We start from the raw sequence: 18,387 nt of genomic DNA on the forward strand, positions 1-18,387 counted from the left end.
TGTTCATGGAAAATTAACAGACCGTACGTCCTAACCAGCCATAAAGAGGAGTTTTGCGAACATGTTCGAGAAAATTATTTTACAGGTTGAATGACAAATTATCATAACCTTCCCAGGTGGGATGACAGATTTGGTGATCCTCATCCATGTTACCTGAGCCAGTGACGGTTTGATCATGGTCAATGATGGTTGCAACCAAGGTAAGTAATATTGTACCGTACCGATGTTTCGAGGTTGGCTCGGTATGATACGGTACCGACGTACCGAGCAATACACCAGGACGTATCGAGCGATACATCAGGGTTTATCGAACAATTTTAAATATTTCTTCCTCTTACTATAGCACGATCTGTCCGATAACGGACGGTCCGCGTATCGATATACCGTCGAATTGGTACGTATCGCCCGTACTGAACGGTACCATTCGAAATTACATATCATAGTTACAACAATACATGATAACATTGTATGAATTGTTGTATAGTGTAGTAATGTTACAAATTCCTGCCATGAAAAGTAGTAAGTGAGAATTATTTGAATCTTTAATTTCAAGGAGTAATTCTTGTGTTCCATGTAAAAGACTTGGTGCTTTTGTATTCTATGCAACCCTGATCCAGTCGATCCAGATCACTTCCTTTCACAAGGAATTTGAAATATTGAAGAGGGAGGGTACATGACTTTTTTCCGAACCTGATGAGTTAGTTTTGGGCATTTGACAAGAATTAAAATCTTCTATGTGTCGTAAACTTGTTCCAGATTTGATTTCCAGGAATGGCAGTTTGAATCCTTCACATCCATCAATTACCTTAAGCCATCGGAATTATGTCCTGATATGACCATTTACATCTTCCACAATTGTATCCACAGGATTCAGCTTGGCCCAGACAGATGCATCTAGATATCCGAGCTCGTATAGCTCATCCAGGATGTGATCATCTGCAGGTTCCAGGGCCCAATTGAAAAGCTGAAATTGACACAATGCATCATGATGCACATCGCTCACTATAAAATCCAGTGAATGAAAAATAAATGGTGCATGCTCCTAAGTAATCACAAGTACCTGTCGCGGAGTAGCTCTGTTTTCTGGATTGCAATCTGGGCTAATTCCAGTCCCTTTCAGTCCCAATCGACTGGCAGGGAAAGCACATACACGAACCTGCAATTAAACAACAAGGATCATCTCAAGCATTTTGATTATGTCCAACCATCCACGATAACCAGATGGTACAAGTTAACACATCAATGCTCCCAAGAAAAGGGTAGTAAAGTGATATTTCAGATGAAAAAGATGGAACATATTTAATTGGACTATAAAATATCGATAATATCGTATCAGAGTAAAAAAACTCGTGACAGCAACTCATGAACCCCAAGTTGCTGCAGAGTTACATCCAGGTCAGGATTAAATTCATATATGTAACAGATACAACTATCAAACAGACTGGCAAGTAAATCGAAGTCAGCCCAATGCAGTGTCCATTAACATTGAAGTGGAACCAAAGGTGAAGTACCATGAACTTTACAGTCTGGTGAGAATTTTGTAAAATGATTGAAGAGGTAGTCCATCACTATTTGAAATAGGATAGCACTAAGGATTATAATAGAAAATTGTTAGGTGTGCTGTCAGAGGCACCATCATATCCTTCTTACTTGGGAGTTAAAGTTAGAACAGTACCGACCTTTCTTATAGCACATGTTCAAGGGTTGGAACTTCACATGTCCGATTAAGAATAGAAGTGGCAACTTGATTACCATTGCTGTTTGGAAGATATTTAAAATGAGAGAGAGAGAGAGAGAGAGAGAGAGAGAGAGAGAGAGAGAGAGAGAAATGAATATGCCATCCGGCATACATATGCATCTTCATTGGGAACATCAGAAACCAACAAAAACACGAGTCCAACCAGTGATTTAAAAAGCGCTAGGCGCCAAAAGGTGCCAAGGTCCAAAAACGCCCGAGGCGCTAGGCGCTCGCCCAGGCGCTTGCCCGAGCGAAGCGAGATGCTAAAATATAAAAATATATAATATAATTAATAAATATAATTATTTAAAATTTTAAATAAAAATATGCTATTAAATTAAAAAAATCTAAGATATAAAATTAATAGTATTAAGAAACCTAGCAATAATTTCAAATAAATAAAACATAACAGTATTAAAATCAAAATAATATATTATTAATCTATTAACAGTATTGAAAATTAATTATTTTAAATAAACTTAATAATATTAACAGTATACAGTATACGTATACTGTTAAAAGGAAGTGTAAAGGGGTGCTGAGCCTGCTGACTAAGAAAAGAGGAAGCGGCAGCGGCGATAGCGGTAGTGGCGAGCGGCGAGCAGCGGCGAGCAGCGGTAGCGACGAGCAGTGGGAGGCGCGAGCGGCGACAACGGCAACGACAGCGGCGGCAGTGGGAGCAGGAGCGGCGAGCAGCGGGAGGCGCGAGCGGCGACAGCGACAGCGGCAGCAGGAGCGGGAGCGGCGGGATGTGCGAGCGGTGACAGCAGCAGCGGCAGCGGCAGCGGGAGCAGGAGCGGGAGGCGTGAGCGGCGACAGAGGCAGCGTTTGCGAGCAGCGACAGCGGCAACAGAGGCAGCGTTTGTGAGCAGCGACAGCGGCGAGCAGCGGCAACGGGAGAAGGAGCGACGAGTAGCGGGAGGCGCGAGCGGCGACATAGGCAGCGTTTGCGAGCAGCAACAGCGGTGAGCGACGACAACGGAAGCGTTTGCGAGCAGCGACAGCGGCGAGCAGCAAGATTGGGATTGGGATCGGGAGCGACAGCGGCAGCGGCGAGAGTTAGGGTTGGGTTCTCACTTATATCGATTTTAGTTGGTTCGATTGAACCAACTAACCATCAGAGACCGAACCAGGACCGAACCAGACCTAAAATCCTGGTTCGGTCGCCTTGGTTAACCCAGGCGCTCGCCCGAAGCGCCCAGCGCTTGGGCTCGGGCGAGCGCCCAGGCGGCGCCTGTTTGAAGGGCGCCGCCTGGGAGATTAGCAAGGCGCTCGGGCCTCGCCTCGCGTTGCCCGAGCGCCTTTTTAAATCACTAAGTCCAACTACCCTGAAAAATTCCACCAAAACATACATCAACATATTATGGAATATAGTCTAACATATAGTCTAACATTACTTACCGTATTTGGAGCAGAAGTTGGCGGTATAAACAATGTCAAACCCCCATCAATGCATAATCGATTACGGTATATAGTGGCTGGCCGAGGAGCTAGATAGCTGGACCAGAAATGAAGTCATTCTTTAATTGATATCAAAGTTCTTGCAAAAAAGAAAGGAAAAGAAACTAAACTAACATACCCTGGAATAAAGGAAGACGTAAAAACTGCATTTATTAAATCTTCCTTGGAGTCAAATTGGTCCACGAGTAATCCCTTTGGCCTCCACAATAGTTGAGTGATAGCAACTGCATGAAACGAAAATTTGTAAACTCCAGCAACATTACTTTAAGTTATCATTGACATCAACAATACAAGTCTGGTATCAGTTAAATAATAATGACTTTTCATACAATATTCAAAATCTTGAATGTGGTCCCTAAGCTATGTAATTCTAACAGGTTTATAAAGCCATAAAAAAATAGTTGATGAAATAACTAGTTTTGTACCAGGATGGCAGGATCCATTATCATAGATGAATCCAGAAAAAGGAGTGAGAAGCCCATGAGAGTATGAATACCATATAAAGGCTAAAGATTGTAATGTCATTCAAATTCAACATCAGCACTCCTTTATCACAGTAAGCTTACCACGAATTCTTCCACTGGATCTAGTGTGCACATCATCTGGAAGAAAATCATTCAGAACATCCCTAAGTACTGCCTGAACAAAATAACATATAAAAGCTAAGTTAAAATAGAGTTTCAATTTTTAACAAAGATAGCATGCAACGATTAAAGTATTCTATATATTTTTTGGGTGTGCTTCTAATTTCTTTAAAAAATAAACATCATAATAAAGTAATATAATAATAATAAAGAGCACAATGAAGTAACTAAAGGCACAAGGGTACTTTTATAAGTATTTCTGCACTTAGTTTATGCATCACACAAGGACCAAATGAAGAAAAGAAGACTAATTTGATTCAGTCTAATTGTGACCTTCCAAAATACAAATAAAAAATCAGTGCTAGTATATAAAAGTACCCCAAGCCGAAATGCAGTGCCTTTAAGTCGGCAATCTTCAGCCAGAATCTTGGTTGCCATCAGAGCTTCTTGCATGGTCTTACCAGAAGCAATTACGACACAGACTACGGCACCAGCTGAAGAGCCAGCGAGTGGTGTGGTTTCCTGAATCAATGAAATGATTTAACTCATTATGAGATCTACAATGTAGACACACAAATAAAGTCTAAACATGATTAATTAACATACTGAGACATAGCTTCCATCCAATCCACACCCATATGACAGCCATGTATACAAACACACATTAGAATGCCATGCCAAAAGGCAATTTGGTGGAAACACTAATAAAGTTCAAGGTGGATTGAAGTCAATCATAGAAAAGTCTTACTTTGCATTATCTAACGTGCATAGTAACTCTTTTCTAGTCTTGCAGTCCATGTAACCAGCAAAGTCACATGAAATGAAAAGCTGGACTAATGCCCAATGGGAGCATAGATACCAAAATAATATATATAAGTTATTGTAAACATCTGCAATCAGATATCCTATTTTGCGTCTAAAATGTTGTAAATCAGGTCACTGACTTGGAAAGGACTAGACCTCGTAGCTAAGACCTTAGAAAAAGGATGAACAAGTAACATTGTCTACAAAAGAAGGATGGCCCTTTTGAGAAGAAGTTGAATGCTACCTACTCCTGATGCCGAACACCTAAAGCTTCAGCAAGCAAGGCAGAATGGAGAGTGAGAGATCAAGGCACCGAAAAAAATGAGAAAAATGGGGGTTTTACAGTCTTCTCATGTTATCAGGAAGAATCAAATCAAAAGTCAATGCTGACACATAGACAGAAAGAGGACCTTTTATCTTTACCAGAATTCACACATAAGTCGTAGGACTAACATACCGATGACATAAGAATAGACATTGCTATGCTAATAAATTACTGCCTAATCTCTCTCTCTTTCTCCGTGCATTGAAGAAATGAAGGACTTTCTCCAGGTGCAACAACCAATACCATAGCAAATAATCATTTTCATTATGCTTGCTGGGGTTGTAAACCTGTTACATAGATCTAGTGGGCTACCACAATTGACTAAATATTCCCTCCTTAGCATGAGAACTATGTCAGAAATAAGCTTATAATACCTGCAGCATATATATACACTTTCAATCATATGCAAAATGTTACAAGGACACTTAAATTTACATGCACTGGGAACCGCTGATTTGTTACTCAATTTTTGTATCTTTCTATCCCCCAATTCTACCTCAAGACTTAGGACATGATAAATTTGATCAATAGACATACATTCATGACCTACCTCATACGGGATACAGTAGCTCAAGATACAACACCTATGAAGGTTCTAAAGCCCCAAACTGGAGGCTAATAAAGGCCATTTTTCCTGTTTTCACCATTATTCGTTGGTCATTCACCTCCCTGTAGTCATTCATATTTTGACCAAAGATGGAGGCATAACCTCTCGTCTGACCCAGCTGAGGAGGGAAAGGAATGTCATGTGGAAATGAAGGTAGCTCTTCTTCTTCTTCTTCCTCCTCCTTCATGCAGGTGTCTCTGCAACAGTCATTGTTGTTCTGAGCTACTTTTGGCCTTTGCAGCTTACTTTATCTTAAGAGAACTTTATTTCACAACAAGTGTTACCTAAGCCACAGTTTTCCTCTCGTTCAAAGGGTCCAAATAACACAAAGCCAAGCCACATTTTGGGGAAGGAGCTAGACGGATCCAAATTGAGGCCGATCCCAAGTTCTCATTCATATTTTGCATGGAAAGGTGTTGCTCTTTGTAGTGCTTTGTCTATAGTCAGAGATTCTATCTCTTTTAATGATGTTTGAAGAATATACTGTTGTACACGTATAAAGGAAGGGCAACAGGATTCCCAATTGTTTGGCAATCTATGGTAGAGCCTCTAAAGCAACTACTACCAGGAGACGGGACTGGCTATCAAACCGTTTCTGGGTGATCTGCTCCGACATCAGGGGGTGAATTTTGTACTCGTTTTGGCAAGTAGTAAAAAAGGAAACCAATTCCTTTCCCACCAAACAAGCAAGAGGTATAAACAAACTACCAACGTGCCATAAACTCCCAAATGAATTGCAAAAGAAAACTAAGTTTGATTCCCCAAAATGACACCTTTTCTTCCACAACACGAAATGCTAAAACAGGCAGGCATCTTTGGAACTAAAAGATGATTGAATCCTTTCTTCCACAACACGAAATGCTAAAACAGGCAGGCATCTTTGGAACTAAAAGATGATTGAATCCATAGTCAGAGGAACAAAGAATCACCTTAATGTACCCCTTCTCGAGAAGGAATTGAGCCACCCCGAGATGGTAGGGAAACAGTAAACCAGCCGCGGAGAAACTGAACCCTGGGCTCGTAACCTTCTTTCGCTCCTTCTCGGCCTCCACATCCTTCGACCTCTGCTCCCAGATCACATCTCCATCGACCGACTCCTCCACCACAGAGCCGTTCGAACCCCCTCTACCGTCAACATAGACCTCCGCGTCAGGGGGCACGGCGACGAAAGCTGAGCCCCTGCTCCTGACGAGCAACGATGCGAGGCCCAAGAAGAGCTCGCCGGTGGCCACGGCGAACGACTTCTTCTCGGGGGGCAGGGACGGGGGCAGCGGCGGTGGTGCCTCGGGTTTGCCACGGCGGCCTTCAGCCCGAGCGCGAAAGCTGAGGCGGGCGGGCGCCGATCGAGAGTGGAGAGGGTTGGAGATAGGGTTCGTAAGGAAGGAGCGGCCCCGACGGTGGCCGTCGGCCCGAGGGCGGATGCTGACGCGGAGCGGCGCCAATCGAGTGGTGGCGATGGAGTTGGTGAGGGAGGAGGGGAAAGGGGAGCAGGATTTGGGAAGGAGGGAGGAGAAGGCCATGAGGATGAGCAAGGCGAGGAGGCTTCGGCCTTCAAACAAGGCACCGCTCGCTCCACCTCCTCCCCGCCGCCTGCTATTTATATACGTACGGGGATACGGAGGAGTTGGGATCCTGTCCAAGTATTACTAATCCAATAATGTTGCAATACTACATCCTAGCCGTTCCGATCGCCAACCCTCTAACATCCAATCGTTCATTACGGGTCACATTAGTTCCCTGGGCGCTCAACTGGTGGGGCTCACCGTAATCGACCAATGACGTGAAAGAAATATTGGCTGAGACGTTTCCTTCCTTTGACCTCAAGATCATGTTTATAGAAAATAATTTGATCTCAGTAGTGTGTTATGTATAAAATAAAATAAAAGTAATTAAAATTACTAAATTAATTTGACCAAAACTTGTATTAGGTGTTCTTAAGTCAGCCTCCAGTCCAAGGTCAGAAAAGTCAACTCCATGTCTTCTCTGTGAAAAATGTGCTGAAATGGATGCTGACTAGGCACGACCAACATGTTAATCCTCCACGTGTCCCTTTAGGCATATCAAATGGTTCTCTTCGTTTGATTATTTTATTTACTTTAAATAAAAAAGAAATATTATGACAATTAATTTGACCTAAGGAGATTAGATAGTCGACAGGATCCATATATATGACACAACTGCAACAATTTTTGGCAGGCATTGTTGCTGCTTTCACTTAACGTGATTGATACATTAATCATGCAATTTGTCATACTGTCAACATCAATTCTTGTGCCGGTTAATAAGATCGATAAACATGAATAATAGGCACAAATATTAGGTGAAATGATACATGTTAATTAGTTCTGACATATCTCTCTCAAGCCAATAGTTTCACCACTTGTGATACTTGGGACCGGAAGAACAGAAACTTGTTAGTTATCTTAATAAGAACCCATGTTGTGAGATTGGTATCTCAAATGCTGCCATTCTTTCTCCCCTGGCAAATCCATTGCGATCGTAAGATGATATTTCGAAAATATTCAAATCCTTGCATGCTTTGATGAGCTCCTCCCCGACCTTTCGAGCGGCTTCCTGCAGCCAAACCCGAGCACCATTATAAGAAACCCATCATGCAAACTGAAGAATTTTTGGTAAAGTTAAGTTTCTGGTACCATTGTTAGAATGACAAACTTTTTTAAAAATTCTAAGAAAATTTGCACAGATAGATTGCCACAGTACATTAGTAAACTACCACGACAGCCAGCCTAAGCAACTGCTTTGATGCCAAAGTAGTACCAGTGAATGAAAAGGCAGAGCATATAAAAAGGAACTTACCATCATAACCTTTAGGCTTTAATAGAACATGTAAAACTCCATGCTGAAACTTTCTATAATAAATGCTGTAAAGAAGTTGATACTTGCCAAAGGACGACCTTACAGGTTTGCAAATGATTGACAAGTGATCCACCATGCAACATAACCTAGCTATTTTGAGTGTGTGTTTTGTCGTACAGATTCAGCAATTATATATAGAAGTTTAAAAAACATGTTGGAAGTAGTGGAGTCATGAAATGTTGGTTCCCAGGTGACATGATCAACAAGGTTCTGAAGCACATGAAAACCACTAGTAAGTACTATCCAGCTAATTTTTTAGCAGTGATCCGCAATCTGCAACAAAATGTCGATATCATCCACCACGTCAATTGCATATACTGCACATGAAACCTACTGTTTGTCAGTATAAAAAATGATCAGATGTATCTTTAGGTTCTGAGGCACACATAAAAGCTGTACTAATTCAAAACAAATATCCACCACATCACATGGATATGGTGCAAAATGAATCTACTGCCTATTGGCACAATACCACAAAGCGACCAAAGTTTGCTCGATTTAATCGTAGAGGAGTTGCAAAAGGCAAAGGCCAATCAAGCTATGTCACTAATTCCAATCCAATTAATTGATCTCTAAGGATCCTAATAAGATTATAATACAAATTAGACAGACAATTTAGCTACCAGATCTTTGTATTTAAAAACTCTTTTGATGAAATTTTGAGGGATGACAAAAATATTAAAAAAGAAATTGCCCCATAAGACCTCTTTATATATATATATATACATATATATATGTATACATATATATATGTATGTATGTATACATATATATATGTATGTATGTATACATATATATATGTATATATGTATACATATATATATGTATATATATATATATATATATTTATTTATTTATGTATGTATGTATGTATGTATCTTTATGCAATTAATTTACTAGTAATTCTTCTCTCTTGTTTTTACTTGGGAGGATCATATCTTATCACATATTAATCATCAAATGATCTCAATTTAGTTGATATCTTTGTCGAATAAACAACAAAAGATATGAAAGTCAACAGTCATGAATTAGAACAGATAAGGAATGGTGAGGTGCAAAATTCCTCAAAGGAGAAAAGAGCACCTGCAATGTTTAGGTTCACTTACTATACTGGTACATGGAGGATCTCCACGAATGGATCTTTGCAATTAATTTAGTAGTAATCCTTCTCCCTTGTTCTTACTTGGGAGACATTCTCTTCAAATTGGAGAAAGCCCCATCTGAGGATCATATCTTATCACATATTAATCATCAAATGATCTCAATTTAGTTGATATCTTTGTCGAATAAACAACAAAAGATATGAAAGTCAACAGTCATGAATTAGAACAGATAAGGAATGGTGAGGTGCAAAATTCCTCAAAGGAGAAAAGAGCACCTGCAATGTTTAGGTTCACTTACTATACTGGTACATGGAGGATCTCCACGAATGGATCTTTGCAATGTGCTGGCATAGAAAAGAGTCTTCTTGTTTTGATCATCAACCAGCAATGCATATAGTTGTTTGTTGGAGCAGAAAACAGAGAGCCTGGGCTTCGTAGCCGAGCCATTGTACTTTACAGAAGAAACACGCATCAATTAGCAGTAAAAGCTTAAACCCTAGCGTAACAATGAGCCCAAAACTAGTTACATAAAAGACGGACGAAGAGTTCGAACCTTTCTTTGCATCCTACGGTTCCTTGTCTTTGCGCTCTCTTTTCGGGAATCATTCCTCGCTTCGACCCGAAGTAATGGCAGGGAGGACGCTGCAGAAGCAATGAAATTTCAATATTAATCCGACGAACATCACAATGTACACTTTACACGATCAGAAAACTTACGGGAATGATTGGGAAAGGCGAGGTGAAGACTACCACAGAACCGGATCCTAAATCCTTGGGAGAGCGTTGACGGCAGCCCCAGTGAGTTCCCCGTTGTGGAAGGAAGCAGCCGAAGAGCCATCGCTCACTCAAGCAAGCAATTGCTCTGTGCGGAATATTACCAAACGGTTGGTCTGCAGCCAATGCCGGAATGTCGCTTTTCGTATTGCCATAGATAGCAGTGAAAGACAGCCTCGTGCGCACGCAGAATAATTGGACTAAATGGGCTATATATCAAATAAGCCGATCAAAATGGGCCCGATCTAATGAGCCGGTCAAAATTGGCCCGATCTCATGAGCCGGTCAAAATTGGCCAGATTGACTGGGCCGGGCGATTGTCCTGACGTAGACATGAGAACGCGGAAGCTAAATGGACGGCCATGATCTTCCCATGCAACGCTCTCGGCCACGCCTAGGATGCTCATGTGATGATTGATTACTCTCTCTCTCTCTCTCTCTCTCTCTCTCTCTCTCTCTGTTATCCATAAAATTTTTCCTTAGTCATGACCTTTGTGATCATCTTTCTACATTCTATGAAGCAAATTAAGAAGGGGAGGGAGGGAGAGATCTAAATTATATTTAAATTTAAAGTTTTCTGAATTGTTTACTACCTAAACATTTCAAGGCTAGCAATTGTCTATGTTTGAAATTTTTGCATGGGCTTATTATGTTTAATTTTTTTGTGGTCGAAAAAATTTCCATCTACTGCTCTTAGCAACTCATTTTGTGGATCGGATTCGATATGAACTATGTTAATGAATTATACTTTAGTAAAAAATGTTTGTGGATGATTCATGCAAAACTCTGACTCAAATCCTCATCATCATCATCACTATCATTCAGAATATAAAGAAATAGTTTTATTATGATATGTCAATCGTTCACCCTTGACTTCATTTGCCATCCCACATATTCTAATATTATCTCTCTACACATGCATGCATGTGAAGAGGAAACTCAGATGAAGAAGACAAAAATTATAGAAAGAGAATTGATGATGCTCCTCCCACATGATCTTGGAATCTCCTTCCATTGGATTACATCTGCATGGGTCTTAGGATCCTCTCACCACCCAGTGCAAAGAGACAGCCAATTATGAGCCACCATGAATGCCCCAACAATAATATATATCCATCAATGACCACTGGAAAATAATTGGCTTCTTTCTCATGCAACTGTTGATCTGTGCATTTGCTCTCATGTCACCAACTCAGGAACAGAGACTGACTTAAAAAGGGGTGGTCTAAGAGAGGGAAATGGGATGATACAGGCAGTGTCGTGCTGTGCTGCACTCATGCAACTTCTTCCTCTGCAGTCTTTGTTTATTGATTGATTCCAAGGAAATTAGTCTGCATGGCACATGTGCACATGAATGGGGACATCCAGTCAAACAAGGAGCAGTAATCTCAGCTGGTTTCTAATTAGTATTCATCTCTTGATTTGGATAATCTGTCACAGGCTTATTTGGAGCTCTATTTCTCTTGGTTGATGTGATTTCCCAGACACTGACATCACCACCAAAATGAGAATAAGAACACTAGTAATGTTATTTTTGACTTGATAATACAGAAGTTCATCAAAAGAGAAAGAAAAAGTGACGATTAAAGCACATAGACAATACATATAATTCAGTAGTAGAGCATGGAAAGTTGATGTAATTTCTGATTTGTATGGTCATTTTATATTCAGATATATTCTGATCGACCAACTCTTTTATGATTGCCACCAGCTCCCACGGAGTGCAGTGTAAACGCATACATGCATGCTGTCCTTGTCCTTCTCCTCTGTGTTATCTCTCCCCCCAAGACTTGGTACAGTAGAGAGAGAGAGAGAGAGAGAGAGAGAGAGAGAGAGAGAGAAGAGGTGGTCAGGAGCATGGAAGGTGCTCATCTCCACGCAGCACTTTCCACAGCTCATTTTAACGTACGTCTCCCTCGATGCTTACACTGGTGTTTGCACTGCAGGCAATGTCTCCACCACCGTGGCCATCTACATCGACCAAGCCTGCGATCTGCTGTCGGCCTTGGCGACCGCGGAAGTGTTGAACAGAGCTGCGACGGCGTGGGCCGCAGTGAGGGCGGCGGTGGTGGTGCCGTCGATGAAGGCGGCAGTCGTAGTGTGCTTGGCCATGTCGGTGATGCTGGTAGTTGAGAAGCTGTCGATGGCCCTTGTCGCCCTCTACGTGAAGGTCTCCGGGCGCACGCCGGAAAGGATCTACAAGTGGGCGCCATTGTCGCAGGATGTCGAGCTCGGCTCTCTGGCCTATCCTCTGGTCCTCGTCCAAATCCCCATGTTCAATGAGAGGGAGGTAACTTGATCTGCACATTTAGCCATCATAAACATTCTATCTATCAAAACATTGATGCAAATAATTGAAGCAAATTGTACCTGGAATAGCTCGTTTTGCATAGATAGATCGTAATAGATGGATGAAATGTATTAGAAATCCTCTGACAAGAAAGGAATGTAAGTTCTATGTAGAGTGTATCCTTCATAGGAAAGTTATGAAGGGGAATAATATCTGCATGCAAACCAGGAAGCATCAGAAATTGTATGATAGATGTAGATGTGATCAAAATACTCACATTGGAAAACTATGATTTTTCTCTGAAAAAAGAATGTAAACTCTGTGCAGCTATTCTGATGCAGGAAAGCTATAAAGATCTCACAAAAAATATACATCACACTCCTATCTCAAATTCTCAAAATATCGCAAAAAAGATCGAGCAATCAAGATTAAAAGAAAAGCGGAATGAATGATTTTGCAGGAACCCTGTATCATTCTGCCTGTGTTTCTACTTTGAATAAGAAATATCATAATTCAATCTGATCAAACAAGCAAATGATTGACATTGAGAGTTGAAGTTGGATGGATGATTTTGGAGGAACATCTTATAACTTTCCCATATATGATACCCTACACATAATTTGCAATCTCACAGACTTTAGGTGTTGGACATCAAGTGCATATATCTCAGTGCACTCACTACATTCATGTGATAGATGGTTTGATGGAATCTCTTTAGGAACATAGTTCACAAGTCTGTGAGATAGTGTGCAAGGTGTGAGGGAATGGAAGAATGAGATCTGTTCAATCCATCGCATTCTGCAGAATATAGAACAGAGTTGGATCCTTCACTCACTACTCTAGGGTTCAATGCTTTGTGGTTTTAGATGCTACTAACCTTTTGAAAAGAACAAGCTGTCTAGGTGGAATGGATCACACTGAAATGTTTCTGATAAACTTAAATTGTTTGAGATTCAGTCAACTTACAATAGCAGATTTCTGAGGTCAGCTTAACAAAGAAAACATCATAGTAGTGGCAACCAAGTGGAGTGCATTATGGAGGATTGCTCTGATCATATACTATTGCAAAGTCTCTAATGGTGCACCTTTATCTTATACGAGGAGTTCAGGGCTACTGTGCTTCTTCCTTGTCTGACCCAGCCACTCCTTGCTCCATGTGATCATTCTCTCTTTTTTTTTTTTTTTTTTTATCTTATATGTATGTGGAAGGATTACAATATCTTTTTGATGAATTCTTCTAGCAGTTTCAGTTTTCTTCTCTAGCTCTTTGACTGTAGATGCAGGCAGAATCCAGCTCTTGTTCTTTACTCAAAATGGCCAAATCTCACTGTTCAATTCTCTATCATTTCAGAGAGTCAGCTGTTCCTAACATTTCTTTCTCTCTACAGTCAGTGAATTTGGTGTCTTGGAGCACTCGATCCATTTAACACATCTCCCTCCCTCCCTCCCTCTTAAAAGTCACATATCTGCCAGCTAAAGATATGTCAGTGTGCTGCCAACTCATGGCATTCTGGAAGACAGTGGACATTAAAGCTAAGCTAAGGATTGCCATTCAGGTGTCACTTTGAAGAAACACAAATGAGATCAAGTTCATAGAAAAAAGGATAATACATAAAGGGATTAATGACTCCAATAAGAAACATGTTTTGGAAAACAACATGACAATCATTATGCACCATTAAGCATCAAAATTAGGATAAAAAGAAAAGGTCCAATTTTTGCTCTTTATATACTACTTTATCTACATGCTTGTACAATATAATACTTCCAAATTTACTTTCCACATTTAGATTGCAATTCTTTGTTTATCAAGGTTTTGAGGAAATATTCCCATGTTGTTCTCTGAGTGTTCTAATGATGTACAAACTGCATTTTGCAGGTTTACCAGATGTCAATTGGAGCAGTGTGCACGCTGGAATGGCCATATGACAGACTCATAATACAAGTTCTAGATGATTCAACAGACCTAACGATTAGGGTTAGGTTTCTTGCAATAAATTGAAACATGATCAATGTGACATTGTGAAGAAAACTTACTACACTCTTTCAATTTGAAGAATCTCTTTTACTCATCAATAACCAGTAGTATATTTGCAACACATTTTGATATATTCTGTGGATTTATACATTAAGGTGGAGATAAATTGAGCTTGTTCATACCTTGTTCCAAATGAAAACATAACTAGCAGTCAAAAAGTTGCATTTCTGATGCATCATAAATGACTATGTCATCTGATGAAATCATCTTCTCTTTGTTTTTCTCTTTTTCAAGAGAGCTGTCATCCATCTTCATCATGACATCAAATTACACTTTCAGACACCTGCACTGCAAATGAAGCACAATCAGTATGTTTTGGAGAATGACATGAAACCTAATGATGTGCAGGAACTGGTGCAAGAGGAATGTGAGAAATGGTCTAAGAAGCAAAGGAACATACATTACATATCAAGGGACAACAGGAATGGGTATAAAGCTGGTGCCCTGAAAGAAGCAATGGATCTCGACTATGCGAAGAAATGCGATTATGTCGCAATATTTGATGCAGATCATGAGCCTCCATCAGATTTTCTTATAAGAACCATCCCTTTCCTCATCCATAATCCCGAAATCGGTCTTGTTCAAGCACGTTGGAAGTTCGGTAAGTTTATGAATCAAGAACAGCATGCATTTGAAGATGCAATTCATGTTAAACAAAGTTTAAGCTGACACTGGAGATTCTTTTCATTGCACTCGAAAGTTAATGCCAAGATGATGACTGACTTCTCTGCAGAGAATGCCAATGAATGTGTAATGACAAGGATACAAGAGATGTCATTGAACTACCATTTCAAAGTGGAACAACAATCAGGTTCTTCAACTATGGCATTTTTCGGATTTAATGGTGAGTTTACCCTGTTTTAGGTTTTATGATTGGTAAGTATCACTGAATATTCAGCATACTGCAATTGTAAGGAAAGAAGAATAATATTCAAATGTTAATTAAACTGACAAAAATCCTTACATTGCATCAAGAACAGTTAATTTCATATTTTAACCATTATAGTCTACCATGAAACAAGCTCACATGAAAAGCCTTCTAAACAGTATCAGGATGGACAATGCAGCATTTTCGTTTAGGTCTTATACTCTCATGCATAGTAAAATATGTGGCTAAACGAATATAAAATCCATGCTGAGCTTAAATTATACCAGTCATAAGTATTATATCTCTACCCAACTTATGAACAGTCAACAAGCAAGATAAGAAGTAATCAACCACCTTCTAATCTATGTTGTATCGAGATAGCCAGGACGTGCATAATTTGAGGTTTCTAGCATGATTCATTGACATGGTCTACTGATTTCCTTCTTTTGCATTAGGAACTGCTGGTATTTGGAGAATTCTAGCTATTAGTGAAGCAGAAGGTTGGAAAGAGAGAACTACAGTTGAGGACATGGACTTGGCTGTTAGAGCAACACTTCAAGGCTGGAAATTTGTATATATTGGAGACCTTAAGGTTTGTGTTTACTCGTCAACCTCTAGCTAAACTAGCAATTCCAAAGTCATGCATGTATAACAAGAGACAGACTTGTGCAAAACCTACAAGAACAAGGCAGCAAACTCCTTTCTCTGTGACAGAATCTATCCACTCTGAAGCATGGAAATGGATATGGCACAATGCAGATACTCCATCATAATAAATATTCAAGAAGCAGAAAATGCACAAAAAAAAAAAGCGAAAAAAGAAAAGAATTTGTATCACTTTTGTCTTCAGAAGTTGCAAGTGCAAGACCAATAAGATTTTACAGTCTCCTGCACGCTATATATTTTTCTTTATAAAATTAATCTGTCGATGACATCAAATTGTTAATAACGTACTTGATTTTGATATTGGTTTTCTAGGTTAAAAGTGAATTACCAAGCAATTATAAAGCCTACCGTTATCAGCAACATCGTTGGGCTTGCGGACCTGCAAATTTATTCAAGAAAATGACAACAGAAATAATAATGGCCAAGGTCAGCTCTTATTCTTAGTTGTTCACTTCAATCCACTGATTATGAAGTTATGAGTGAGCATCATACTGTGCAAGTATGCATAGCTTGATTAAGAACAGAAATCACATAATGAACAGTTGTTGCCAGATTCTCAGTGAAGCCTAAAGTTTTGTGTCTCATTTTGTTTGACTTCTCTTTCTCTACAGAAAGTGCCTTTTGTGAAGAAATTCTTTTTGCTCTACAACTTCTTCTTGGCAAGAAGGATTTTATCCCACAATGTGACTTTCTTCTTCTACTGCATCATCATTCCAGCATCTTCATTTTTCCCTGAAGTTGTGATTCCAAAATGGGGGGTGTTCTATATCCCAATAGCCATTACCCTTCTCAATTCAATTGGAACCCCAAGGTCTGACACTTTTCCTATGTTATTTCTTTTGCACTTGAAAACATCATATGCATCTTGATCAAATCATTCTCTTTTCACATTTTTTATTTCTCATCATTTTGACAGGTCTTTACATCTAATTATCATCTGGATATTCTTCGAAAGCGTCATGTCCTTGCATCGATGCAAAGCAGTCTTCATTGGTCTGTTTGATGCAGGGAGAGTAAATGAATGGGTTGTCACAGAGAAAGCAGGGAATGCATCAAAGACTATACAAACTTCAACAGCTGCTAAGAAATGTCCAAACAAGTTCTGGAAAAGGTAATTCTGATGACAATTATTTGCCAAAAACTTGGTCTAAATCCCTTTCAGGGATGTTTAACCCACCCCTTGTTCTTTTTGCTGTCAGGTTTCATTTCTTAGAACTGGGGATGGGAGTACTCCTCTTGATATCTGCATGTCACAATTGCATCTTCAGAACAAACCTATATTTCATATTCATCTTCCCTCTATCTCTGTCCTTCCTCACAATGGGCTCTGGTTTTGTTGGTACTTATACTACACAGCAAAGTAGCTGAACACAGCTTGGGCATCACAGTTGTCCACCATTTCATCCTCTCTCCACAGATTCTTTTGTGTCACTAATGATTCATGTACTATCCTTTATGAATAAGAGGGACAGTCAAGCACCACCCTGGAGGAGGAGAATTAAACTGATTCCATACCGAACAACTGCACTAATGACTGAAAAATGTAGCAGGCAGAAGGAACATATAGTCATGTACATCGAGGGCAAGTTTAGGCCCCTGTTCTCTTAAAAGTAACACAAAGCAGTTACACCCACCAAATAGCAGTGTAAATGTTCAGTTTAGTATAGATTTTTGTTCATCTTGTTTTCCCTTGATGACTTGCTGAAGAAGTGACATACTGTTGAAGTTTTGTAGCTCATGCTCTCTCAGTCACTCTCTCTCTAAAAATGAGAGAACTCTATTTCCGTTTCTCAAAACATTGGATGTGAAAAGGCAGACATATTTATCAATTTAGCAGGTACTCGACCACATTGCAACAGTCAACATAAAATGATGCATTTGAGTGTCTAATTATCCTTGCAGATATATTGAGAGCTTTAAGATTTCTTTCAGACGAGGATAGACAGATGCATTCCTGGTTGGATTTAAGATTTAGAATACTATGGAAACCCAAAAATGATGATAATATTCAAATCAAATTACTTCCTTTCTCTTTTCTTTTATTGATAACTGTTATAATCAATTTGAATAGCACAGTGTAATCAAATATTTGATTCCACAAAAAATTATAGAAAATGTACGACCAAATACACTATAGACTCCAAAATGATTCTCGGTTTGCAGATACAGGAATTATCGGTTTCTTGAATAAAAAGCACATTATGAGGATTAAGCATGCTACGAAATACAATACCAAAAAGGATCAATCAAAA

At 39.7% G+C, this 18,387-nt stretch overlaps 3 protein-coding genes and 1 long non-coding RNA gene across 8 annotated transcripts; 1 reads left to right on the forward strand and 3 right to left on the reverse strand.

The window, feature by feature from the left end:
* Nucleotides 1–520: 520 nt before the first annotated feature.
* Nucleotides 521–7,102, reverse strand: LOC103977170 (uncharacterized). Of its 2 annotated transcripts, none has more exons than XM_009392615.3 (7): nucleotides 6,449–7,102; nucleotides 4,162–4,305; nucleotides 3,766–3,838; nucleotides 3,318–3,423; nucleotides 3,140–3,236; nucleotides 1,061–1,156; nucleotides 521–936 (listed from the first exon to the last, which is right to left on the reverse strand). In XM_009392615.3, the coding sequence occupies exons 1-7, from the start codon at nucleotides 7,037–7,039 to the stop codon at nucleotides 895–897; spliced, it is 1,149 nt and encodes a 382-aa protein (XP_009390890.1). In that variant the 5' UTR covers nucleotides 7,040–7,102; the 3' UTR covers nucleotides 521–894. The 2 variants fall into 2 exon arrangements, with proteins under 2 accessions (XP_009390890.1, XP_009390889.1); XM_009392614.3 differs by having other exon boundaries at nucleotides 521–964.
* Nucleotides 7,103–7,728: 626 nt separating this feature from the next.
* On the reverse strand, nucleotides 7,729–10,451 carry LOC103977169 (uncharacterized). 4 transcript variants are annotated; one of them, XR_010487920.1, is made up of 5 exons: nucleotides 10,217–10,451; nucleotides 10,053–10,141; nucleotides 9,798–9,950; nucleotides 9,503–9,616; nucleotides 7,953–8,093 (listed from the first exon to the last, which is right to left on the reverse strand). XR_010487920.1 is itself a non-coding variant. In XM_065113430.1 (4 exons), the coding sequence occupies exons 1-4, from the start codon at nucleotides 10,335–10,337 to the stop codon at nucleotides 7,938–7,940; spliced, it is 486 nt and encodes a 161-aa protein (XP_064969502.1). In that variant the 5' UTR covers nucleotides 10,338–10,451; the 3' UTR covers nucleotides 7,729–7,937. The 4 variants fall into 4 exon arrangements, 3 of the variants coding, with proteins under 3 accessions (XP_064969502.1, XP_009390888.2, XP_064969506.1); XM_065113430.1 differs by lacking the exon at nucleotides 9,503–9,616 and having other exon boundaries at nucleotides 7,729–8,093; nucleotides 10,250–10,451; XM_009392613.3 differs by lacking the exon at nucleotides 9,503–9,616 and having other exon boundaries at nucleotides 7,729–8,093.
* A 1,327-nt stretch (nucleotides 10,452–11,778) lies between these two features.
* LOC135615238 (uncharacterized) lies at nucleotides 11,779–15,141 on the reverse strand. The gene is made up of 4 exons (XR_010487929.1): nucleotides 15,002–15,141; nucleotides 14,724–14,889; nucleotides 12,644–12,776; nucleotides 11,779–12,573 (listed from the first exon to the last, which is right to left on the reverse strand). It is a non-coding gene; the product is annotated as an uncharacterized LOC135615238 (long non-coding RNA).
* LOC135615232 (probable glucomannan 4-beta-mannosyltransferase 11) lies at nucleotides 12,006–17,823 on the forward strand. The gene is made up of 10 exons (XM_065113449.1): nucleotides 12,006–12,137; nucleotides 12,220–12,563; nucleotides 14,443–14,541; nucleotides 14,950–15,202; nucleotides 15,335–15,445; nucleotides 15,925–16,061; nucleotides 16,448–16,561; nucleotides 16,747–16,946; nucleotides 17,052–17,246; nucleotides 17,335–17,823. The coding sequence occupies exons 1-10, from the start codon at nucleotides 12,014–12,016 to the stop codon at nucleotides 17,501–17,503; spliced, it is 1,746 nt and encodes a 581-aa protein (XP_064969521.1). The 5' UTR covers nucleotides 12,006–12,013; the 3' UTR covers nucleotides 17,504–17,823.
* The last annotated feature ends 564 nt before the right edge of the window (nucleotides 17,824–18,387 follow it).

The sequence above is a fragment of the Musa acuminata genome, chromosome BXJ1-3, assembly GCF_036884655.1.
Source record: "Musa acuminata AAA Group cultivar baxijiao chromosome BXJ1-3, Cavendish_Baxijiao_AAA, whole genome shotgun sequence".
NCBI classification, from domain to species: Eukaryota; Viridiplantae; Streptophyta; class Magnoliopsida; order Zingiberales; family Musaceae; genus Musa; species Musa acuminata.